General features: G+C 46.3%; 1 protein-coding gene across 1 annotated transcript in view; it reads left to right on the plus strand.

Annotated features, from left to right (window-relative positions):
• The window catches only part of Alk (ALK receptor tyrosine kinase), a 721,983-nt gene that overhangs the window by 566,184 nt on the left and 129,925 nt on the right, over positions 1–25,874 (plus strand). Inside the window, exon 6 of the mRNA XM_048431162.3 lies at positions 23,846–23,977. Coding sequence (XP_048287119.3) covers positions 23,846–23,977 — 132 coding nt within the window. The remainder of the gene's footprint in view (positions 1–23,845; positions 23,978–25,874) is intronic.

The raw sequence follows: 25,874 nt of genomic DNA on the forward strand, positions 1-25,874 counted from the left end.
AGGCGGTGTGCACACAGTACAGATTACCTTGGGTGAGATGGAGCCAGGGATAACCCTGAGTCAACTGTGATGGTGAATAAGGTCCCTACTAAGGGCCTCATGCCCTGGTCCCTGCTTTCTTGGCCCCCTTACCAGACACCTCCTTTCTCCCATGTGTTAATAGACTCTCGCTACTTCTTCCACAGTCTCCTACTCCTAACTATCTCCAGGGCTTGCCTCCCTCTCCCATCACAGCTGAGGAGTCCCGGGTCCATCACTTTATGTAGAGGGATCTGATTTTCTGGCTATCGATGAATCGACATCCCATCATGCCTCTCAACCTTAGTTTTCCTATCTACAGAGTGAGGAAATTGGGTGCCGGATCTTTAAAAGTCTCCGGGACTATGAGATTCTGTCCTCTGTGCTTTGTTTGGGGGTATTTGACATTACCACAGGCAAGCGAAATTGTGGGTGTGATGTAGGAGCATCAGGCTGGAGATAGACGGGATCAGAGGCCCCACAGCACATGTCCTTTGTGGCTACATGGTCTTTATCAGCTGGACATCGACTCATCTAGTGTCCCCAAGCTCACCTGACCCCCTCTCCCAGCTTTTAAGTACATCTCCGTCTCCCCTCTTTATTTTTATGACTAATAACAGTAATGAACTGTTCTACTTACAAAAGGCTTTCAGTCCTGCTGTCTTGCTTGACCTTCCCTCTAGTCATTACTTCTCCGGTCAAGCAGCGAGAGTGAGGGGGCAGAACCCACAGGAAGGGGCACCCAGAACGAGAACCGAGATGTCTGACTCTAGCAGACCCTGTAGCTTGTCTGTGACACCGTACTTCCTGCATTCAGGACAGCCAGACAAAGAGGGCAGGGTGCTGACAGGGAAGCAGCCTTTCTCTGGGTTAATTCTTGAATTCGAAGACACAACAGAAAATCTTGCCTCCTCAAGCCCACACTTTGCCCTTCTTTTAGCTCATTCCCAATGAAGTGGCACTCTTTTCTTTGGCCCTTTATCCAGCTAGAATCCTCTGCTTTCAGCGTAAGTAGCTGCCTCCCTATCTCAAGCCAAACGCCACTGAACTGTCCAGAATACATCCTCCCCTGATGTTCTGCAGCCTGAGTGACTTCTCAGGGCCACTGTCACCATAAATCACGTCTCTCCATGGATTTCATCAGATTTCTCCTGTTGAGAATCTGATTGTTTTCATTAGCTCTTCAGGCTGGGCCATCCCAGGCTCAGGTTGTGGTCATCCTAGGATTGGGCTGTCTGTGACTCTGTTAGTGGTAGGAGAAGCTAGGGAGACCACCTGCTGCACAGGTGACCCTGGAGAGGCAGCGATACCTAGAGCCACTGCAGGTGCTGTGACGGGGTGCTGGGGTTCGAAAGTGTTCCCGGCTGACTCGTTCGCTGACAGTGAGAGCGGGTCTCTCCTCTCCTAAGTTCCCATGCCACTCTCCTTGGGTGTCGTAGCTCTTTGCTCCCCCAAATATAGAAGCTCCAAGGAGAAAGTGTGAGTTTTTATCTGCCTTTAACCATTCCATGTGTTCGGGGCGGGGGTGGCGGGGGTGGATGAGTATGCTGTAACTCAGTATTTCCCAACACTGCTGGGATAAAAAACACATCTTGTATAAATATGTATATGAACTACTGGGGTGTTTGGAGGGGGTCTGTTTGTTTGTTGACCAAATATCTCTAGGGCAGACCTTCTTAGAAGCTTTAGTTTCTCGCAGGAGTGCGTTGAACTTTCAAGAGAAAGACTCGGTAGACTTCCTGTACTTGCTGCGGTGAAATCTCATCTTCCGAGAGCCCCAGAAACAGTGCCAGAGGCAATGCTGCCACAGGATAGACCAACACAGCACTTCCACTTTGACTCAGGTGTGAAGAAAGGCATGTCTTTCTGTAAACAACAACAGCATTTACTCAGAGACAGGAGGACAGTGTCCAAGTGACCTGCACCAGAGCTGGCACTGGACAGGTGGCCTATGAACAGCCACTCCTGGATTCTTAGTACTTTATTCTGGAACAGTGACCAGGGATGATGTCCAGAAGTACAGTATCGTGAAGAAGCTGGAAGAATTCCTGATTAGTAAGCAAAGGCCATCAAGACCAGAGCCACAAGCAGCCCCCTCTATAGGACCAGCTGACTCAGACATCAAGTTCTGCGGATGGAGCGACTTCCCAGGGTCCCCACATCTGCCCATCTATCCAGAATCAATGGTCCCTTCAAACTTCCAAGGGACCAGTAGACTCTCTCTGGCTACAGCAGCCTGCTGCCCTGAGGCCACTCTCCTCTGCTGTGCAACACTATGCAGTGTAGCCAAGCACATCTGTGCAGTTCCTTCATGCTCATAGGGAGTTTCCCTTCATGACTTCTATGTCATCAGCATCACCCAGGTCTTGTAGACTGTACATGGAATTCCCTGGTGCTACATAGCAGGACAGGCCTGATCTCAACAACACTACACGGCTGTCAGAATGAGGACCACTTATGCCCACTTCTCAGAGAGGAACAAGTTAGACACAGAAACACCAAACCAGTTGCCCAACCCTTTGCCTGAAGATCAGATCATCAGCCATGCCAACTAGAAGCATTCTTATGGATTGCTTTCCAGAGTTCTGCACAACCCCGTCAACTCTAAGCGGGTAATGCTCCTAGATCATCTCACCAAATATCCCAGCCAGGGGCCCCCATGCTCCTTTGTAGCCATATCGGCAGGGAGCCTACTGATGAGTCTCCTTAGGCAGCTTGGAGCCTTCCTGTGTGTCCCAATGAGTACTCCACACGGCATTCTCTTGGTATAGCTCATCCTCTGTGCTGAGCATGGAAACGAGTGTCTTAGACATCTCCGTGATGACATGTGTCCTCTCAGGCAATTGCCCCCCGTCATCTACATACCAGATGCTTCCCAAGAGCAGAAACGACAATGAAAGAGGTCACCTGCCAAGGACAAGGCTGCCCCTTCTTTTTTTTTTCCTGAGAATTTGAAACAGCCAAGGTGCAGAATAGTTTTGCTTCCTGGATGTGAAGTTGATTTGTGTCTAAACAAACTCCTCCCCTCTGCCACTGCCCCCTACCCTGAAAGATGCTGTGCCATTTGCCTTAGTATAATACACTCCGATGTCCCCACTGTGATTTGTAATGGACTATTAAGCCCATGTGGCCCCAGGAAGCTCAACCTAGACAACATCAATCCCAAACAAGAAGTTTGAAGAGACGTTCTCTGGATGAGGCCACAAATGGAGGCCCCAAACCAGGCTGAGGCCCATTGTTGAGAACTTAAGCCAGAGCGGGATCAAGAACAAAGAGGAAAGCGGCCTGGTGGGCCAAGAACCCCACTGCTTCTTGGTAATTAGAGCCCAGCAAGGCCCCTAGGAGAAAGGCTGGCTCTGCTGTCCGTCCATGCTATGGAGATGACAGCCCCGTGGCCCATTTCACCAGTGGCTAGAAAACAGTCAGTGTGCAGAAAACCTCTCTCTGTCAGGTACAAAGAGCTTGACAGACGCAGGTCCACTGGCTCTTCTGAAGGACCGCTGAGTAAGGGTCTCTTATTAGTCCATTGTACATGTGAGTAACTGAGGCTATAGATAAAATAAATAAATAAGGCACTGCTATGGAGCCCAGAGCTGGGTTCAGGAAGACCTGTGTTCAGCACTGAGAAGTCCTGGTTGTATTCTTGTCCCCTTCGTGGGGAAACATTGCTTACATGAAAGCATTGAGTTAAGATCTGCCTGACAGAGGAAATTGTAAACAATAGAAGGAGGGCCTCCAGTTCTGCCTCCTTCCGTCTACATGGTAGGGAAAAGGATCCACACTCTCACTGGATTGCTAGTTAGAGTTTTACAGAACTCTTGCAAATGTGGCATTTCCTGTGTGTCAGAGTACTTCAGAAGCCGCGACAAGGACCAGAGACGCCTTCAGTGCTGTGACTATCCTACAAAGTGCCACTGTGCTGTCCTGGCAGTGTGACTCGTCGGGTAACTGAGATGGCCCAGACGACTTTGTAAACTGTTGTCCCCAAGCTTCCACTTTTAAAATAGAAACTGTATTATTGACATATGGCCACCTTGTAACCTTGCTTTCAACTGACCTGCTTGTCCAATTTGGGGCAGAGCCACCATGAGCTAAGGCCCATGGGTGCCAAGAGGACGCAGAGCACAGCATATGAACAGAGTGCATTTATTATTACAGTAATTGTGGGAAGATGCCCTCTCTAGAGAGATGCCAGCATTTTACAGACACAGTTCATTCATTTTCATAAGCAGACCCAGATGGACCACCCTGGGGGACCATCTGGCCGGGTAGAGTGTGCCAAGTCAGCTTCTGAGAAATGGAAACACTTGGACTCACTGGCATGGGAGCAGAATCATGTAACTCTTACTCCGACGCCCACCCAGCCTGGCACACAGATGGTGTCTCCTCTGAAAAGGGAAGCGACTCTGTCACCCCCACACTTTCCTTTATCTTTGGCAATCAGTTCGTCAACCTACTTCAGGTTCAAGGCAAAGGCCTCGAGGAGACACAACATCCCTCGGAGGCCATCCGTTAGAGCCAAGTCCAGACAGTGAAGTCCTCACGGGGCAAGGTCTGCAGAGCCAGCACGTGTATAGTTAGGAACGCAAATGATCAGACTCGGCACCAAATCTACTGGGCTAGACATTGTGGGTGTTTAAGAAATGTGACTTCGATGTATGCTGAAGTGTGGAAACCCAAATGCAAGAGCAAAAAGTAACCGGGGCTCACGGAAGGAAGAAGTGGAAGGTTAGCCCTGCAGCATCACACTGACTGAGCAGTCATTACTTCAGGCTGAAATCTGAGAGGTTACACAGATTAAAGTCCCTTGCCTGTTACCTCCCCCATCTGCCCACCTCTCTGGTCAAGTAGCCCATGCATCTTGGGAGTAGATGGGACCACGTACCGAGTTCTCAAAATCAATAAGCAATAAAAGAATGGGTTTCCCAAATGCTTTGTTTGAAGGCCTCAGGTTTGGACCTATATCTCCACTCTTGCCTCTAAGTATAGTATGCAGGTTTCAGCTTTGGGGTGAGCCCCCAGCAGCTCAGAGCAGCAGCCCCATCACTGCCTCCCCACTCACATCCTACCCTAGGCAAACCAAGTGGTTGCCTTATGTGGTCTCCCAGAATGCTCCTAGAAATGCCCCTCCCCCCTCCCCACTGCTGAGCAAGGAGGTCTGCTCTTGGTGGCTAGCTCCAGGCTAGTTGACAATTCCAATATGATTAGAGGCAAGCAGCTGAGTTGAATCTAGTCTGGCACCCCTTGGCATCATGAGATACCTGATTGGAGAACCTCGGAATCATTTGTCTCTGTGCGCAGCATGGAAGTACCCTGTCGTTTTGAACTGGGTCTTCCTCAGAGTGGCATCCGTAGAGCCTGGATGAAGGAGTACAGTTTTTATCAAGCTGCGGCCCTGTGGGTGGCAAGGATGTGGAGTGATTCACAGTTCTGCTCAAAGTGAACAGGGATCAATCAGATCCAGATAGGAGCTTGAACGTGGTGGGGGGATAAATAGGAATTGCCATGGAGGTAACAGGACTGGAGGGACAGGTTTGGAGGGAGGTGAAAGGAATGGCTAGTCAGAACCCTGAAGTCTGGTGGCCCATGGGGTCTGGATCTTGCTGTTACCCATGCTCTGGAAAGTAGCAAGGATTTGGGTGATCTCGCTAATTTTCACTGTACTTGAGAGTCCAGGGACCTCCACCCAAAGAATTCTGGACATTCTGGTGAGATTCTTCAAACCTCAGTGAGCTATGGGGGATGTCCTCCACCTCCCTGATGACAAGCCTAGTGAAAGCTTCTTTAAAGTTGAGTGTGGAGAGTGTATGAGTGGCTGCATGCAGTGTATACGTGGATGCAGTGCGTGCACCCACACTGTGTACATGTCTATGAGTCTATAACTTTGCTGCGAGCATCACCAGCCCCCCTATCCTCCTCCTTCCCAGAGGTATTAACCCATCAGAAGGCAGAAGACTTGTGAGTATCCGTCACACTAAGGAAATAAACAGATCAAAAAGAAAACGTATGCGGAGCTGTAGAACTTTAAGGATTCAAATGGGGAAGGGGTGGGCACAGCTGCCTGGGAATTCCATGGCTGGTCTGAATCTCTTCCACCCAGGGATAAATTCTAAGCACAGAGAGACTACAAGAAATTAAGGATGTGGGTGTGGTCCCTCATCTTAAACAGGGTCAAAGACTCCACCCTTAGAATGTTCCAGAAAGAGCATTGGACTGGCTGTGCAGACACAGATCCTAGTTCACGCTTCCCTTCATCATGAATGTGACCTTGAGTTGGCTTTCTCCTCTATGAAATGACCTTGGCCGTCCCATGCTTCTGGGTTATTGTCAGGATCAAATGAAACCATTTACGTTGTTGAACCTCAGATTCTGGAGTGCACTGCGCAAATAAAGACCTTCATTATCCCGAGGCACTGCTCCTCAAAGAAGACAAGTGAGGTCAAGAAAGCAGATGAAGACCAGCAGGGCAAGAAATTAGGGGTGAAATGGTCCCGCTGATTGGAAAAAAAGCCAGGAGTCGTATTGCTGAGTTAGTGGCCAGCTCTTGGCGACCGCCCGTGGAGGTCAGTCGTCCTATGGTCTCTTCCCAGTTCAGAGCTCTGACAGACGGGCACTGGAATTGTTTTCTGGTTCACCCAGGGAAAGGAATGCCGTGGACAATTTACAGTTTACCCCCGAGTCCGTAAATCGAAACTTGCCGGCACTGCATTGTGCCTGGAACACATTAAATCTGGCATACGTCAGGGCATAAAACATCCTGGTGTTTAGTTGATTTGTTAATTTAGCTGTCAATGGGAATCAGATGTTGAGATCCACTGTGGTATGAAGTAGCAATTTGTGGCTGTCAGACATACCCATCTGCACTGGGCTTGTTCAGGGATGTGTGCTGGCTCAGATAAGTGCCAGCAGCACAGTGAACCATGCCCAGCTGAGATCCACCCTTTGGGTGACCTCGCTTACACCAACCTTGATTCTGCAGGATGCTCTCAGGAGCGGGTCAGAGGTATAAATAGGATGTCAGTTCCCAGAAGACTCCACTCAAATGATGGTTTTCTTTATCACTTTTCAAAAGATGGATCCAGTCGTCATCCTGTTGGCAGACTGGGTAAATAGTGAGGAACTAGACACAAAAGTTCTATGAAGACTTTTGTAAATAGCAACACAGGGTGAACCTGATGTCTTTAGAATACAAACTTCTAAGAAAAGAGGCAGAAGACAAATCAGGTTTCTCCTGCCTTTTGAGTAGCCTCCTTCACTCTTTCATGTTACAGAAGTTGTAATTCTCATTACAGAGCATATAAATCCTGAAAGGATAAGAAGGAAAATTTGACACATTCATCAGCCCCTAGCTTAGCAGTCACTAGGTTTAACAATTTAATACAATCTCTCTGATTTTTTCAATGTATATAAAAACGGGCTTTGGCTTGCTTTTCTGACAGTCTTGCATGTGAGAATGTTGGTTTTCCATTTAGAGTTGGTTGTGCTGTGGATTTTGTTTCATTTTTTTCATGAAGGGTCGCGGATCTTTCCCATGTGTTTGCTACAGATGTGCCAGCTCTTATGACCGCCTCACTGCCATTGGACTTTGTGAGACTTTGTTTTTATTTCCATGGTACTCTGATCCATGATGGGTAATTCTGGGTCGAGACATCTGCATACCTCTGTTTGCTCGAAGGTCACTTCCTAGCTGCTGAGCTCTGGCCCCTAAGAGTCTGAATAAGTTTGTAAAGTCCTTCAAATGTGTCGCCAGCCTCTGCGAGAAAAGCTATGAGGCTTCACGTTCTCACCAGCAGCACAGATGGTCCCCAGCTGATGACACTTCAACTTCATGATTTCCCAGCCTTACATATGTGCAGAAATGAGATAGCAATCCATAGGAACCATCCTTTGAGTTTTGGATTTTGTCCTTCCTGCGGGCTACTGGTACATGGTGCTTGACAGTAAGCCATAGCTCTCACTCAGCCACACCAACCATGACGAATCCCCAGTACTCAGAGTGCACGGCGCTAGAAGCTGTATTGTTCTGTAGGTTAGGTATATTGGATGCAATGTTAACTTATGACATTGTCATAATTACTGTCCCATTGCTGTAAAGAGATACTGTGACCAAGGCAGTTCTTACAAAAGAGACCATTTAATTATGGATTTGCTTACAATTTCAGAAGTTTCGTTCACTATTATCATGGCAGGAAGCATGGCAGCAGGCAGGCGTAGCGCTGGAGAAGGAGCTGAAAACTATATCTTGAACCACAAGCAGAGAGCAACACTGGGCCTAGGATGAGCTTTTGAAACCTCAAAGCCTCCCCTCCAAGTCACATAATTCCTCCAACAAAGCCATACCTCCTAATCTTTCTCATATAGTGTCATTCCCTGATGCCTAAGTATTCAAATATATGGGCCTATGGGGGCCATTCTTATCCAAACCACCACAAACATGTTCAGTTTCTGGTGGGTTTATCAGGACATACTCCCATCATAAATTGCATCACATCTATAGATCTATACATACATGTATACATATAAACATACATGCATGCAGGCATACTTCACACGTGCATTCATACATGCATGCCTGCATACACACATGCACTCATTTATGCATACATGCAGTCATACACACATACTTACATGGCTAGACATGTTATTATGTTGATTTTACAGAGGTAGGAGAACTGTTGCCAATTGCACATGTGTGAACACTCAAAATGCTTCCTGTCAATGTCCAGTGTCAGAAATAGCCTTTATTGGGAGCACTTTTAACCTTTCAATTGGTATTTTTTCTTTTTTATTCTGGAAACTAGAAGCATGAAACATACAACAGTCAAATTTTAGTTATTATATAGAAATCTTAGGAATGAAAATTCTTATTTCACCCTGATTTACTTATTCCTAGGGTTATACTATAAGTAGTGATTGCAAGTCACTGCAAAATCTTAGGGGATTTTCTTCCCTTTGACCTTGCCTCTTTGTGGTTTTGGGTTTTGGTTTTAGACAGAGTTTCACTGTGCGACTCAGGCTGGCCTTGAACTTACTGTGTAGTTCAGATTGACCTCAAATTCACAACGATCCGACCTCTTCAGCTTCCCGAGTGATTGGACTGTAGGTATACACCACTGCACTCAACTCCTCAAATCTTTTATGAAATGCAGAAATAATTAAGTTTCTTACCTCTAAAAGCTAGAGCTTTCATATCGTATCATTGAAGAGAAGTACCTTGTCAGCAGGACCAAACACATTTACAACATCTGAAGGAACCGTCCTCACTGTCAGGGTACAGCGATGCCCACATCCCCTGACCTCCCTGGTTATCCTGACAGGTGATTTGCAAATCCAATTCCTTTCCACATGACAGTTCACAGAGGTCTCAAGTCCCAGACTTTGCCTTGAACTAGCTCACCACCCAACCAGCCTGCCCTCACATCCCTACCCTCATCAGGTGACAGGAAGCCTTTGGGCTTCAACATGACCAAGGCAAGGAATAGGATGCTTGGCTCTAAGACGTCCTGAGTCCAGCCTGTGCCCAAACATCTGCTCAGATTTTAAATAAATGGTTTGATTTAGCCCAGGGTAGCCTCAAACTCACTATGTATCTGGCCCCAACATTTAAATCCTGATCCTCTTGCGAGCTAAGACTATAGCCATGAGCTACCACACCTAGCTGATTCAGTACTGGGGATCTAATCTCAGACGTGAGCACGTCAGGCAAGCACTGTGCCTGCTGCACTACATCCCCAGCCCAGAGCAATTCACTTTTGGTCTAAGACATTCCAGGATAGTAGATAATGCCTTGGAAATATCTTGGCTGCTTCCCTGGTAGAACTAACTGGCCATCAACCCGAGTAGAACTGATCCTGAAATCCTACCAAAGGCAAGGAGGCTGCTTCAGGCGGCACTCAGCAATGGCTGGGGGAGGCTCTGCCGCTGCCTGTTCAGAACCAGAATACAAAATTGCAGAACACCTGTGATCTGAGCCAGCCCTCCCTGGCACCTGCCGGCTCTCCTCTGGTGTCCCACGTGAAATGACAGAGAGCCGCAAGGGGCAAAACAGCGTAGATGCAGCCTTCTCGGAAGCTCGGGCCCACTGTCACCAACAAGATGCAGGTGCGCACTGCAGGGTGTCCAGGGAGGTGTCTGTCTGCTACAGGTTAGGTCAGGAAGTAATTCTGGCTTTGAGTTTTGCTAGAGGACTCTCTGTACTGTTTTCCACGGCACTTGGATTTTACAGGCCTATCAATAATGCATGTAGGTTCCATTCGTTCACTAACACGAACCATTGTCCATCTCTTTGACAGTTGCCATCCTGCATCGGTGACCTTCTTGTCTGTTTCTTCCGAGTCCCTCAAGGGATCAAGGGAAAGGCAGAATAAGAATAAGTGGCCAGTGCAGAGTAGGCGCTCATGAATTATTTCTTCATCACCACCATCATCATTATCCCAAATCCCTGTCCATCATCCCTTATCCCAACCCCTCTCCGTCATCCCTCTTCTTCTTCATAACGTTGTACTTCTAGGGTTCAACTCTAACCTGTGATTCTCATAAAACCACTAAAGACTGAAACATGCCAGGAAATTCTGGACTTCTTACCGATGCAGACAACCTTGCCTTTTCACAGAGGCTCAACCCCTTCCCCACACACTGGGCTGTGCAAATCAAACTATATAACTCTGGAGTTCTTCTGCCTGTCCTCTAAGAAGCCCTTGTGGCACTGGTCCGAAGGATGACCCATCTACTCCCCACTGCTAGACTGGGGCCACCGGCTTGTTTCACGTCTAGAAGGAGCTCTTTCTGGCTGTCTCCCAGACTCTTGATGCTTTACCATAAATTAGTCATCTGCTCTGCTCTGTGTGTGTGACGCGGCACAACAGCTTGCCCGCTGCAGCTTTATCAGTCCCCCAGATCGACCAAGGTATACGAGTGCAGCTGTCTTCCCGTGGGAAGTTAATAGCTCCAAGCACGGTCTTTTCAAAGGTTGCTAGCATCGCAAGGCACCTCTGCTTGGTTTACCTTCCATATAGACTAACCCCAGCTTTCCCACATGGAGGCACGGGTATTGGGGTTCCATTGATGTCTTCATCAGCAAAACACCTTTTCCCTGAAGTATCTGCTTTAAGTTGTGAATGAAGCACAAATCCCTTCTGAGCGTATTGCACAAAGTACTTCTTAAAGAGTGGTGTTCACTTACACTTTCAACAAACAGTGGTCACACTCCCACAGTATATCAGACAGTATTCTAGGCTCTGGGTATTTCATACTAAAATCCAGTAAGGACTCTCCCCATCCCTTGAATACTAACTGGAGAGAGAGACCCAACCACACCGATAAAGGAAATGAATATTGCCTGAAGGCAGCAGCAAGGGAGAACAGCATAGAGAGGAGTCAGAAGTAAGTCTAATTTGGGATAAGGTGAGGGTTTGAGTTAAAAATCTCAGGGAAAGCTTTTCTGGAAGGTAGCAGGTCAGTAATATGAAGAGATGAAGGAGCAAAGATCTCTGGTCTCGGTGAATTCGTTGTATGGCTATCGGGTGGCTTGTGCTAAAATAAAATATGGCCTTTCACTACCATGAGGTGGTTCAAAATGCACTTGTTCTTATCATCTCATTTGACCCTGTTATGCTTGTTCTGGAATGTTCCCCTGCCCCAGACTCAGGCTTCGGGCACTTACCTGGTAGCCCCTTGGGGAAATTATAGAACATGTGGCTTAGCTAGCAGAGGAGGCTGAGTCAGGGCAGCCCTTGAAGGCAATCTCATGAGTTCCCTGATCCCTGACCCACACAGTATGAAGAACCATTGCCTCTGTCTCCCGGTGCTCCACACATGGCCCCCAGCTTGTGTGCTTTCCCTCCGTGAGGGATTGTACCCTCAGAATCTATGGGTCCAAATAAGTGCCTCCTCCCTGAGACTGATAGGTGTTTGTTCACAATGACGAGAAAAGAAACTAGTACATCCTGTCCCCCAACAACCTCTGATAGGGATAAAATTTTCGTGTGGCTGGGGGGCAGGGGAGAACTGACAATCGATGAAATCTGATATTTTGGTCCTTCTTTTATTCACTGTGCCTGGGCTTTATCTTAGTGGCTATCAATTCTCTAAAAACATTCTCGTTGGCCTTTTAAGAGACCAGAGTCCTGTTCTAGAATCCCATAGCTGCCCACTCTGGCCTTCCACTTTCAATGGTTCACTAAAACCACCACCTTGCTTGCCTGGGTTTCTCTTTTTACTCTGGCCTTGTTAGCTTTTTAATTGTCTGGGAGTGTTAGTTTGTGTGTGTGTTTGTTGTTGCTTTGTTATTGCTGTTTTGTTGTGACTGGTTGTTTTGAGACTGTCTTGTTAGGTAGCTCAAGCTGCCTCAAACTCATGGTCCCCCTGCCTCTGACTCCCAAGCCCTGGGGTTACAACAACCACCACGTTAAAGGTTTTCATTTCTAACCTGTCATGCATATGCTCTGTGACCAGCTACTGGCGTGACGTCCACAGCCCACTCTGTTTTCTCCTGTTCCTTCCACAGTGACCTCTCTACTCTGGTTCATCTAGAAAGTTGGTTAAAAATGGGCTTCCCAGTGAGGCAGACATAAAATTCTAGTGCTGCCCATTTGCCGTGACCCTGAAAATGACCTCATGAATCTTTCTTTGTATCCCAGTTGTCAACTCAGGAAAAGTAGATAATAGCCAGGCACAGTAGAGTACATCTGGAATCCTAGACTTCTAGAGTTGGGGACAGTGGGATTGTGGGCTTTATAATAAGACCCTGTCAAAATATTAATAAAAATAAAAAGACAGGAGATAAATATTTCAAACATTTTCTATAAGGACTAAATAAAATTAGATAGGTATAGATATGGAAGATATAGATATAGCCAGAAATAGAGAGGGCACTGTCTATATGGATCTAGAACATTATGTACATTTGGTACTTGATGAGGGTGTGGCTACTGTTAGTGTACCTGGAGTCTGCATTTAGATCCTATGGCTTTCCTGTCCTTTCAGCCAGCAGCTGTCCCTTCTACCATGGCTGACATAGATGGAGCCAGTGGAGGCATGATGACCTTCCTTCTAACTTCAAGAGGGCTGAGTCCACCCATTTCCTAACTGGGGGTGCCCAGGGGCCGCCACTCACAGTCAGGTGGTTCTGTCTTTATTCCTCCAGTCTGAATAATCCCTCGCCCATCCCAAGCAGGCTTCTCCACCACATAGTCTGAAGCCCGATCCCTGCGGTCATCTCACTTGTAGCTATAATTTATTTGTGATTAGTATTACTTCTCGAAAGTACAACTGGAATTGTTCATTGTTTACTGAACAAACAAGAGAAGAAAATGACATGTTTTTACGGGGAGCTGTGGTGTAGAATACTTAAATATCACCACGTTTCAGGGAGATTAATGGCAAAGTGTTCACAGAGGTCATTTATAATATTAAAAATAAAATTATTGCTGTGTCTTTTCAGAAAAAGCAATGAAGATAAATGTCAAATAGGGAAACCTTAGGGAAAAAAAAGACCATGTAACAAAATGAAGGGACTATCGGAGGCTGCAAAGGAATAAGACATTTTTAATTTCTTCAGAGAGCTCGACTGTGAAAATGAAAGACTCTGCCTTCTTCCGATGGCCTTCAGGAAGCTGTTTGGTTCTTAGGAAAGTCATGGGGAGGAGGAATTTGAAACAAGGCCTAGGGGTCTTTCCATGTTAACCGGCGTCACTGTTTTCTTCCTAATGCCATCTCTCCCTCTCATCCTCACCTCCAAGCCACCCACCCTAACGGGGCACCTCCAGCATGTCACTCACATCCACTCGTGTCTCTTCAGCTCTCCGATCCTCAGCATCCCCCAAGCCATCTTCATGACTTGCGTGGTCAGTCAAAGAGGCAGCTAGCCAGCTGGCTTTGCACACTTCCGTTCCCACAGCTCAATCTCTCCACATTACTCGGGGTGAACTTCATTAAGACTCACCAGCTGGTCTGGAGCGATGGCTCAGCAATTAAGAACACTTGCTTCACTTGTAGAGGACACAGGTCTGCTTCCCAACCTTCACATCTCTGGTTCCAGGGGATCCAATGCCCCCTTCTGGCTTCTGCAAGCCTGCATGCACATGGTGCACATACAGACAAGCAGACACACACAACTAAAAATTAATTACATTTTTTTAAATAAAAAAAATGCCCTCCCAGGGTTCTTGATTTTGAAGTCTGCTATTTAAATTCCTTATATAAACTCACACCCCCTAAACCCAGTTTTTGGGTTCCTGACCTTTCTGGCCATTCTGGGCCATAATGGCATTTGCTCTGTTTCTAGATCATGACATCCTTCCCACGCTGGCTCCTCTACAGTCTTTTTCCTTGGCTGATCCTCACTCATGGTTCAATACTGGCTCCTATGTCCCTGTGCCCACTGTATCAAACTAGGCCTCTAAACCACTCTCTCTCCACTGTTCTCAGCCAGTTCCAGCCTTAAGAAAAACTTATAAAAACATCCCTCTAGTAAACCAAGCATTGAACTGGATGGCAAGACGGGAGAAGAATGAGGGCAGAACTTTTCCTTTGGTATAACTCAAAGGAATGAGAAATTCCCCACAGGATTCAAGGAAGTTCCTCCTGATAGCCTTCTTCTGCTTGAACTTAGTGAACTAGTTTGCCCTTCCTTGGTATCAAATCATTAGCACTTATGACATGCCAGGCGCTCTCCAGGAGGTGGCGTGAGTAAGCCAAACCCTCCTGCCTAGGAGACACATGCCTTCCTTCAGGGAAAAGAACAAGCGAGGAGATGGACAAAGTGGCGTCTGCGGTGAAAGGGATTGTTCAAGCTGAGCAAGTCTAGACTGCCAAAACAGGGCGCACAATCACTATAAGAAGCTGCTAATCTTGATACCCAATCAGATTCAAAGAGTCATGGGAAAGTGGAATGTGGAGTTCAGGGTGCATGCAGCAGAGATTGTAGTGAGATTAGGCCTTGAAGAAGCTGGGTGCAGAAAGCTAAATCTGACTCCAGAGGCAAACAGAGCTGAGAATTCATCATTACAAGTGTGATTTGTTTCATAACTATTATTTGTACTGGAAATTACCTTGGTTTGTTCCCATCATTACTTTTGCTCTAAGGACCCAGTTCTATGGAGCCTCAACTCTACCACATGATGTGAAGGGTATTCAAAGCTTCTTTGGGTCCCTAAGAACTGGTCCTGCCCAACCAACCTCTAGCTGAGTCTCCTTGTCCATATTTCACGACAAATTCTCTAACCTCCGTTCCTCTGTAGTTAGCTCAGAATAAGAACCCTCAATGTTTTATTTATTGTTCTATAGATATAAGACCTTCACAGAAACCTGTCCATTAGACTGTATTCCTGAGGGAAACCCATGAGTTCAGTCAGTATTCACTCCATTAACTACAAGAAGAGGACTGGAACATGGAATCATTTTCTCTATACCTTAAGGGATCTTACAAACACACACTCATTAGGTCTTGGGCTTGAAGGAGTCATTAGAGAAATGTAGTCTGAGTTCTAAAGGAACTTCTGGACATGGAGAAACTCAACACAGTGAGTGCATAGGTCAGGAAGTGGTACTCTGGGCTTTGGATTGCCCCAAGGAGAGGGGAACCTGGAGGACCATTATTCCAATGTGAAAGGGTTTCTGATTGGGGCGCACCTTGTTATTATACCAAAAACTTATGGAATATGCTGGTCTCTAGCCTCTCCTAGACATCCTTCTTCTGGCTGCCTTCAGTGAGCCCCAAAAGCCACTCCATCACCGTGTGATTCTGAAGTCTGTAGGAACAGTAGCCCTAGCCCATGGGGATGCCTGGCTTTAGAGAATGTTGGGTCTAGAAAGCTGCAGCCAAGATCAAAAGAACTTATCTGTGGTCTCAGAGACCTAGAGGCAAGGTGAGGCTTCCATATAGCTCTCCTACTCTGAAGAACAGTGCTTCCCAGCCCACAGGCAACCACCTCGGCCTGGGCCTCTCCTTTAGTGTAGGAACCAAGATGCCAGGCCTTTAACGAGGTTGTCCACACTACAATTTATGAGGCCCAAAGTCTTCAGAAGGACTAGTTTCTGCCAGCCTTAATTTACACAGTTCACAAGCTTTGCAACACCCTCATTAAAGTCGACAAGGAAGCTGTGGCTGTTGGCCTGAACACTCTACTTGACTCTGTCCCCCTCATGTCACCATCCATTTTCATGTCTCTTGGCTTGTTTAGCCCTAAGCACCTGGCTCTCCTATCCCTAGGAAATATTTAGTTCCTAGCAGGCAGGTGGGAGCCAAGTCCAGCCCTGGACTCCAGCTCTGGTCCAGGTCTACCCACAAATCCTCTATATTAAAAGTTCTTCGGCACATCATCTCCAATTTGATTTAAAAGCAAGAACCCCTTCTCACCCAAGCGGCTCTCAGTCCCCACCCTTGTAATGAAGGCCATCAGTTAGGCAAGAGCGAGCAGGTAGGAGACGGCAAGAAAACTGAGACAAATGTGCCTTCTTGAAATGCCACATAAATCCCCTTAATTAAAAATTAATTAAGTGCCCTAAAATTTGACATTCATTTAAGAAAGAAATCTCAGTTTGACTTGTGTAGGTTTCATAGCATCTAGTCTCTAAGACACAAGTGAAGGAGGGGGAGTGTGTGTGTGTTTCTGTTTCAAGTGCAGTCGGGAAGGGGTTCATTGCCAGCGAGTGAACTCAATAAGTCACCCACGGTGTAGAACAGCGATTCACGGAACTTGACCTGGACCACACGTGTTGCTGATGCAAATCTAAACTAATTTCTGCAGCGTTCGCTGAGAAGATAAATAGACAAACAAATGTGCCATGCTGTTTCAGAAGAGATGTTCCAAGACGCAAATGACGGATGATGGGGACAGGAAATGCCAATGTGAGGCCAGCTTGCTGGGTGAGCAGCTTAGCAGAAGGCTTCACGGGAGAGCCATCCACAACGGTGGGCATTAATCAAGTTGGCACTAATGATAGCAAATCCATCTCATCAACATGTAGCCATCAGCACCATTGCTTAGAACCCAATCGGGAGATCGTGGACAGAAAGAGACGTTGAGATAAGATTTGAGGTCAACGCTCCAGTGTGCCAGAGGACGGTGGAGGAGCAGAGACAAAGGACCCATCCAAGAGCCACAGAAAATGACTTTCAGATTCCTCCAGTCTTCCAAGGTCACACCACTCAACTGTGTGCCCCTGGAAACACCCAGGGGTCTAGGGACACCACCACTGCCAAGGACATCTCCTCCAAAGATGGTGATGGCAATGGTCCTGGTGACGCACGAACACCAGCGCTCTTCCTCACTTGCCTGCCAAGTGACTCTCGTGGACCTCAGGGCATTGCTTCTAGCAGATGATGTGTCATGAGTCATGGGACAAGATGTTACTAGAGGACCATCTGGCCAAGTTCTGGCCCTTGCCTTTGGTTTACTAGCTGTGAATCTCAGGCAAAACACCCCAGTAAGCAACTGGTCACACGTTTTACTGTTTAAAAAGCAACAAGCATCACTTGGGCTCTTAAATCCCCAGGTCTTCTGATTAATCAAGTGGGAATAATAACTGTTTGACTAGGGTTTTATGAGCTTCAGACAAAGAAGGCTCAAGGAAGCACATTGCAGGCTATTAAAATGCTACACAAACCCAAGAGTGACAGGGATTTAATACATTCAGTGACTCACATTGTTGGTCTGGGAGGAAGTGCTGTTTCAAGGGCTAATAAGAAAATTTTCATAGTGATGACCATTATTAATGAACAGTCCCTGAGCGCCAGCCCTCCCACAAGTGATCTGGGGGAACCTGGGGTGTTGCAATGATAGTTGGAAATTACCAGCCCCCATGATATACCTGCAGAGAATAAACCACTTTCTCATGCCCAAGCCCTTCCCCTTCCCCTTCCCCATCCCTCTAGGGACAGTCTATAACCGCCCAGCATCTCAGGGCAGCCTGCTCCTCAGGGGAGAACAATGCTTGAACAACCACAGAGAAGATGCTGTTTAGGGTTCGTGGGCTCTTGTTTAAAACCGTTCACCAAGGGTATTTTCCTCCTAGGGATTTATGGGCCCTATAAAAAAAGAACTTGAGGGGACAGAGCACTTGTTTTTGGTTGCGCCTCATTAGTTCTGAGTTTGAGCTGGTAGTCGAGATCAGAGTACCAGGAGTCCATCTAATCAAGTCTCTGGTAAACATAAAACTTGCTCCATCCAGAGGAGACTCAACAAGGAGCCTGGGCATCTCCAGGAGAGGAAGAGAGGTACCAGAGAAAATGGAGATTTAAAAAAAAAGAGCTAATTCTTTAAGTTACTGCTGAGCCTGAACCCCGAATGAGGTTCCAGGAATAAAAACCCATAAATCCCAGGCATCCAGAGAGTGAAAACAGCACTCTCCTCCACTCCTGCGCCCCTCTTTGTCAAGGTTTGTGGGTGAAGGGCAAGCATGCTGACTTTCTGTACTTTTATACCCACTATCAGCATTGGGTACATCCATCACTTGGATGACCCTTTAGGCAGACACAGCACAAAAGAGACAGAACACAATGTCGAAAGGCAGAGGTTTCTGCCAATCCCTCAGCAAACTGGTGACCAACTCTGGGACTTTGTATTCACAACGGTAAAACAATAGTAACACCTTCCTCCACTGATGCGCAGGACCAGTTCAGCTCCCAGTCAGGGTGGGAATGGAGAGGCCTGTATTACCAGGCACTGTTGCAGATGCCTTAGACTCCATATCTCCCTTCAAGTCAGTAGCGGTTTGCTGGAAAAGACAAACAGCTAATAATACTATAAGACAGAACCTGTACTATGCTCCATGCAAGAAGCAATGTGTGCAGAAGCCCAAGCAAAAGGAATATTCGTTGGAAGAAAAGGGGGAATCCATGAAAATGGGTGAGGCCAAAAGTCAAACACCCAGCCGTTGAGAGGTAAGGACTGGTGAAAGATATCCCCAAAGTCAGGTCAACCCCAAAACAATGAAGGGTGATCCACACATGCCTATCAATCTCACAGGAAACCAGTTCTCTAAGCGTCAGAGAAAAAGGGTAGAAGGGAGGGAGGGAAAACGGAAAAAGAGGAGGGATGAGGAGGGGGGGGATTGTTGCAAGGGAAAGAGCTGCTTGTGTATCCCAGCCGTCTGGCTAGCTTACACCCAAAATAACCACACAGAAACTATATTAATTAAAACACTGCTTGGTCCATTAGCTCTAACTTCTTATTGCTAACTCTTATGTTAATTTAACCCATTTCTATTAATCTGTATATCACCATGTGGCAGTGGCTTACCGGAAAAGATTTGGCATGTCTGTGTCTGGTGGCTCCATGGCGTTCCTCTCCTACTCTGCCTCTCTTCCTCCCAACATTTAGTTCTTCTCTGCCTACCTAAGTTCTGCCCTATCAACTAGGCCAAGGCAGTTTCTTTATTCATTAATCAATGAATACAACACACAAACAGAAGGACCTCCTACACCAGGGAATCATGAAGGAGGTATAGACACATTCTCATTACACAGCAGCTTTAGATACCTGTATATCAAAACACACTATGAAAATACACACTACATGTGTAAAAAATGCACTCAGGCCCGAATCTTTGAAGAGCAAATAAGGTGGGTTGAGTCCTTGCCTAACATATCTGACCCCATGAGTTTGATACCCAGCCCTGAAAAGAATAAAAAGAATTTAAAAGCTGAGAACACATGAAAACCTCCTTCTCAGAAAAACTCCAAATAAACAAGCTTTTGGTTTAAAATAAAACTTCTGGTAATACTCGGGGAGGACCAGGATGTGGAATGAAGGACTTGCATGTTTGAACGCAGCTGGTTGAAGAGTGTAAATTGGATTCACGTCTAGAAAGCAATTTGGCAATGTGTATCAAGAGCTTTTAAAATGTTTATACCTTTTGATTCAGTAATTCCACTTCTGGGAATCTATCCTATGAAAATAATCGGAAATGCAGGCAAAGGTTTACGCACAAAGATATTCTTCAAAGTGTTATTATAAACAGACTAGCAGCCCAATCGTTGAATAATGCTTAAATAAATGATGGCTAGTATCACACTGGATTGTAGCTATTAAAAAGAATTCGTAAGGGAAATGTTTAAAGCCCTTGGAAAAGTTTGGGATGGCATCATCATCATTTTAAGACCTGTACGCGTGTGACAGGGCTATGAGCACTTTCTAAATCACAGACAGAAAGAACTCAAGATAAATTAGCCAAGATGTTTTACAAACGGGAGAGAGAGTGCCTCTGGGTGGGGGCATTTCATGAGTGCTCTTCTCGTTTGCTTTTACCTTGCTTCAACATTAGACAACAGGTCTTGTATTTTAAATAAACAAAAGGTGAGAGAAGCAATAAGACGTCTGATGTGTAAAATGCTCATGCTCCCTTAAAGATGCACAATACGTATAAAACACCAAGTAGCTTTAGATGCCCCGTAAGTGGACAGAGGCTTTAAAACGTCCTTCAGAATTCTGGTGTTGGCTGTGGCAGGCCAGAGTGAGAGCAATCTGATTAATCTGTCCTCTGATTAAGCATCTACCATGATTTTTTTAAAAAAAATGGAAAATGCTTTGGAAATGAAGACCCAAGCACATGAAGAGTCTTTCTCCTCATTCTAAACACCCATCTTCAATGCAGCTCACAGCCAGAAATCGGAACAGCAGCGTGCTGGCTCCAGCCCCTCTTCAACTGTACTGTATATAAATGTACAGCGTATAAATGTATTTCTCTCTGGTCTCTTTGCCTTTGTTTTTTTAAACGAAGCCAGTAGGATCCAATCACAGGGGGCTCCACCATAATGTCATAATCTAGGTCCTTCTCAAATGCCTCATATCTAAATGTCTAAACATAGTGGGGTGAAATTCCCAGCCTCCTAACACCACTAACACGGGGTTTTGTGGGCTAAACACTTGCTGGAACTCGGAAACAGGATAGAAACCATATTAAGAGCTCTGTCTGAAAGAGGGTAGGGAGGTCACAGTACCAACAATGAAGCAGTCACATCCTGTTCATCACAGGGCCAGAGAGCAGATGAGTATTGTCCCCCATGCACCCTGGATTCCTGGGCCACAGTTCTCAGAACCCCTGCTTAGCCTCCGTGGTCAGAGCCTCAGGAAAGACCTCTCTGCTTCGTTGGGAAGAAAGACTGGAAGTTCCCTGAGGACAGCATTGAGAAAACATTTCTCTCCTAGCTTCTCCTAAGACACTGCCAACATGAAAAAAATATAACAGGAAAAAATACCTGATCCTCACATCAAAACAATAAGAGAGTTTATTCTGGAGCCAAATAGGGTGACCATGGCCTAGGAACACAGATGTAGTGACCCCAGAGTCCGTGTGCTCATCCAGAGTCCGTGTGCTCATGCAGGAGTGGTTCCTTTTTTTATATAATGATAAAACAAAATCATAAATCAAGAGATTTCAAGTCCATTAGTAGAAACATCAGGTAGGTGGTTTACAACAAAAAGAGAAAATCCCTCTGCTATTGACCTCGGATGTTATCTGATGGCATTCTTAGCGTGTGGATCAATGGAGATAGGGGTTGGTTTGTTTATTCCAAAAGGACTTACTCAATAGTCACATAGACGTTAGGTCACACACAAGGGTAGGCAATAAACCAGGCTGCGGTAGGCCAAGAAAATTTGGTTCTGGACCAAACTTTCCACCTCTCCAAATCATTGAGCTGCTTGTCAAAATGAATGCTCACACAGGTGTGGCTTTTTAAATATTTTTTTAAACCCTGGAATTTAAGTTAAAAGCACAATTGATACACGGAAAACTGGTGTACGGAATTAAACCCAGGAGATGAACTCGACGCCGTACTTCTTCACAAGAGCATTGACTCACTGGTGTGCTTTTGATGTTTTCGATCCTGGTTTTTTTGTTTTGTTTTGTTTTTAATCTGAGCATGTTTGGAACTAGAAGGGTGTGGGAAGAAGGACAAGCAAGCCTTTATGACTTGTTAAAATGCATGCTCTATGCTGTGCTTACAACCCAAAAGCCACTGGAAGAAACGTTAGCCTATGCTGTCCCAGGGCACAGGAAAAGGTGGATGGCATCCTTCTCTCTGAGTGAGGAAGAGAGGGGTAAAGATGACCTGACCTGTGAACTACTGGGCACTCGTCCCAGAAGCAATTAAAGTGCTGTGACGTCCACCCAAAGCTGCACTGGGCTTCAGCTCTGATCCCTGCTAGAGCTGGTTTTTGCTGTGTATTAATTTCTCTTCCCTGCTATAATGAACTACCAGAAGCTTAATGGCTTCAAACAACACAAATTTATTTTCTCATTGCTCCAAAGGGCCGAGGTCTGAAATCGCTTTCACTGGGCTTGTGCAAAGCAATCTGAAACGGAGACTTCCCTGGGAAGTTTCTAGAACCATGCTGTTGGGCAGAGCTGTTTCCTCTGGAGAACCTGTTTCCCTGCCTCTTCAAGCTCCATGGGGCTTTTGTGGTCCTTGAAACATAATCTGCCCTCCCATTCTGAAATCCATGTTTCTCTTGTTACATTTGGGGGAGGGGCGTCCAAGGAAAGGAGGAGGAAGGAGGAGAAGTTAGTTTCCATGCCATGGGGAGTACTCCAGTCCATTAAAAAAAAAAAAAAAAAGCATAGAATTTTTGATATTAAAGATTATCTGTCTGGGGGAACCCCACATCACAGTCAACTAAATCTAGCTTCTTGGACAAAACTGGAGAAACTCACCTGGATGTGAGGCTCAAAGAAGAGGGAACTAGGGCCGCCAGAAGCACAGAGATGGCAGGATCGGGTGGGAAGCCCATTAAGGCACAGCTGCCGTGGCAAGGAGTAGAAGCTAATGTAACCACACGTGAGTTGTAGGAAAAGGGCTAAGGTTTTATGTGGATATAGTCAACCACGGTGAAGTGCCAACTGTTGCAAGGAGACCGCTTGTTCGTCCCTGCAGCCCAGCTAGTTTCGTCCCAAAATAATCACACAGAAACTGTATTAATTAAATCACTGCTTGGCCCATTAGCTCTAGCTTCTTATAGGGTAACTCTTTTATTAATTTAACCCATTTCTATTAATCTGTGTATCACCACATGGCAGTGGCTTACTGGGAAAGATTCAGCATGTCTGACTCTGGCCGCTCCATGGCGTCTCTCTGACTCTGCTTTCTTCCTCCCAGAATTCAGTTCTGTCTTGATCTCTCAGGCTTGTGACAGGCTGGTTAGTTATCACGATGTATCGCTATTAATTCAGAAACCTACAAATGCTAGCATGTTCATTATAAGACACAGTCCTCCCTTTCCTTCCCTGAAAATGTGGTTCCTCTAAGGGTTTGGGAACTGAAGTGCATCTTAGTAATATAGGTAAAATTCATCCTTTAATAGAGGAGGCAGTGGAAAGATAGGGAAGGGACATCACCAGCAAAGCCAATCCCAGAGGTATCAGGCCCATCTCTCATAATGATGTAGCAGAAAGTGCATATGCTCTCTAAATCTTCTCTGGAAGTGACTCCAATGCTAGAATCTGATGTCAGAACCTAACAAGATTATTCTGGATCAGGTTTACCTGTTGGAAACCCAAATTCTACCTTGAGGGTAAAGCTGTGCAGAGCAGGGCCTCTACCAGGAGGTTCTGCTATGTGAAAATCATGGATTCTAGGATCCCAGATGCTCAGAGAATATGGACCAACCCTCAACCCATCTGTAGAGTGTGAGATCCTAAGTAGATTATAAATGTGTGTGAGGGGCTTTGGTGCTTCTCATTGGCCTTGAGTGTGGCCAGATGGAGATGCAGTCATCTCTGTCAGTCCGTGGGATGTAATTAGTAGAGCAATCTTACCACAAAACCAGCCAATGTCTGAAGCCACCCAGACTAACAAGGAACATGTTTCTGTCCGTGTGCTCTCTAGGAACATCCCCAGGCTCCAAGATGGCCTTGCAGAGTTCCTTCACTTGTTGGAATGGGACAGTCCTCCAGCTCGGACAAGCCTGTGACTTCCACCAGGACTGTGCCCAAGGAGAAGATGAGGGCCAGCTATGCAGTAAGTTGAGGGGTGTGGTTCTGATCCTGCTCAATCCTAGCCATCCATGCTTGTAACCCCTCCACATCCCCATTACACCATGTTTGCAAGCCTAGGTGACCTTCCTGACACTCGGTGACCCTTGTGACTACTCTCTTAGGAGAGTGTGGAGCTAAGATATGAGATCTAGAAACAACGGTCAGTTGTCACACCTGTTCAAAACCAAACAAGGGGCCCCGGAGATGGCTCGGTGGTTAGGAGCACTTGCTGCACATCCAGAAGACTAGGGTTCAGTTACCACCACCTACACTGAATAGCTTACAACTGCCTGTAACTCCAGCTCTGCGGAATCTGATGCCCTCTTCCGGCCTCTACGGGCACCTACAATGCATGCCATATACATACAAACAAGCACACACACACGCACACACACACACACACACATTTTAGACAGAAATAAAAGATCACATCTTCTAAGTTTTGCTCTGGTCTCATCAAGCCCAGAGGAGATGGGCAAGATGAAGTCTAGCCCTGTGGTACGACATTAGACATCTTTATGCCTAGACCGCCCTCACTTTCAAAGCCCCTCCCGGCCACCCCAGCTGCAGCTTTATCAAACCACTGTGAGGCTCCCGGGTGCCCGCCTGGCTTTTGCTCGAGTGGTTTCCCCTGCTTAGAGCACACTTCCTTTCTTGAGTCACACCTCCAAGACTCTCCTCCACAGTCCATGCTCCCAGGAAGCCTCTCCTCGTCCTCTCCAAAGAGTGTGATTGATTTTCTTTATCTTCCATACCCTTTCCACTCAACTGGGTGTATCCAGTCAAAATCATTTCCGAAACTTGTTGTTAGTGTCTCTTTGTGATGTAGACCATACACCATGTAACTAATTCATTTAAGCACACCCCTCAGGTCTGGAGAATAGTTACAGGGTTGTACAACCAATACCATGGTTGAGTTTTATAACATTTATAACAATTTACCACCCGAAAAAGAAATACCTTGCAATCTCTGCATTTTCCTGTTGCGGCAATGCTGATGCCTGGGAGCAGTGTAGACTCCCCACCAACGATTGCCCCACTTGAATAGTGTCCTCCCAGCAGCTGAGCTCAGTTTTTGCCAGGGAAACCACACACTAATGAACCACCTGCGCTGAGCTAGAGAACGCGCTAACACCTAGGACACAGGCACACACAAGGATCTAATCTGCAAAGCTGGGAAGGTCCAAAGCAGGTGCAGAAAATGAAGCAGTGAGCAGCCCTAGATTAGGTTGGGAAGAGGGGAGGCAGTCGTGCCTGGGATGTGGTGGGGCCCGGACCAGAGACTCCGATCCACGGTGTAGATATCACTGACCTCCGAGGAATTTTGTCAGGTAGCTTTAAAAGCTCAGCAGTGTTCCCGAAGTCTTCTGGACTCCAGGGAAATTTTTGAAAGGGGCTATATACATTCACTGAAGTAAAGCAACAGACATTCATTTCTCAGCTTCAAAAACAATCTTGTTCTCTTTTATGGAAAGACTTCAAGTGAAGTGTCCCAATGATAATGTAGTTGTGGTAAGTTTTTAATGTTTGAAACAGAGTCCTGTGTATCTGAGACTGGTCTCCAACTTGCTATGCACTCAAGGCCTGAACCACTATGCCTGGTTGTGGGATCCTGGGACTTCATGCACGTTAAACAAGCATTCTGCCAAGGGAACAGCATCCCCAGCCCCTGTAGTCTGTTTTCATATCAAACTCCATGAAGAGTTGTAGGGTGGCATTTTGCTTGCCTCCACATTCTCTGTTCCCAGTCTTTCTCAGAATTCTCACAGCAAAATGCAGCCAGGCTTGCCCACAGTGCCCTGGGCAGCAGTCTATATGCACACGTCTAGTTATTTGTGCCCAGGGCATTTCCAGCAGTGTTTCTGAGCTCTGTAATTTTG

The sequence above is a fragment of the Myodes glareolus genome, chromosome 6 (genome assembly GCF_982192425.1).
Source record: "Myodes glareolus chromosome 6, mMyoGla1.1, whole genome shotgun sequence".
Lineage (NCBI taxonomy): Eukaryota > Metazoa > Chordata > Mammalia > Rodentia > Cricetidae > Myodes > Myodes glareolus.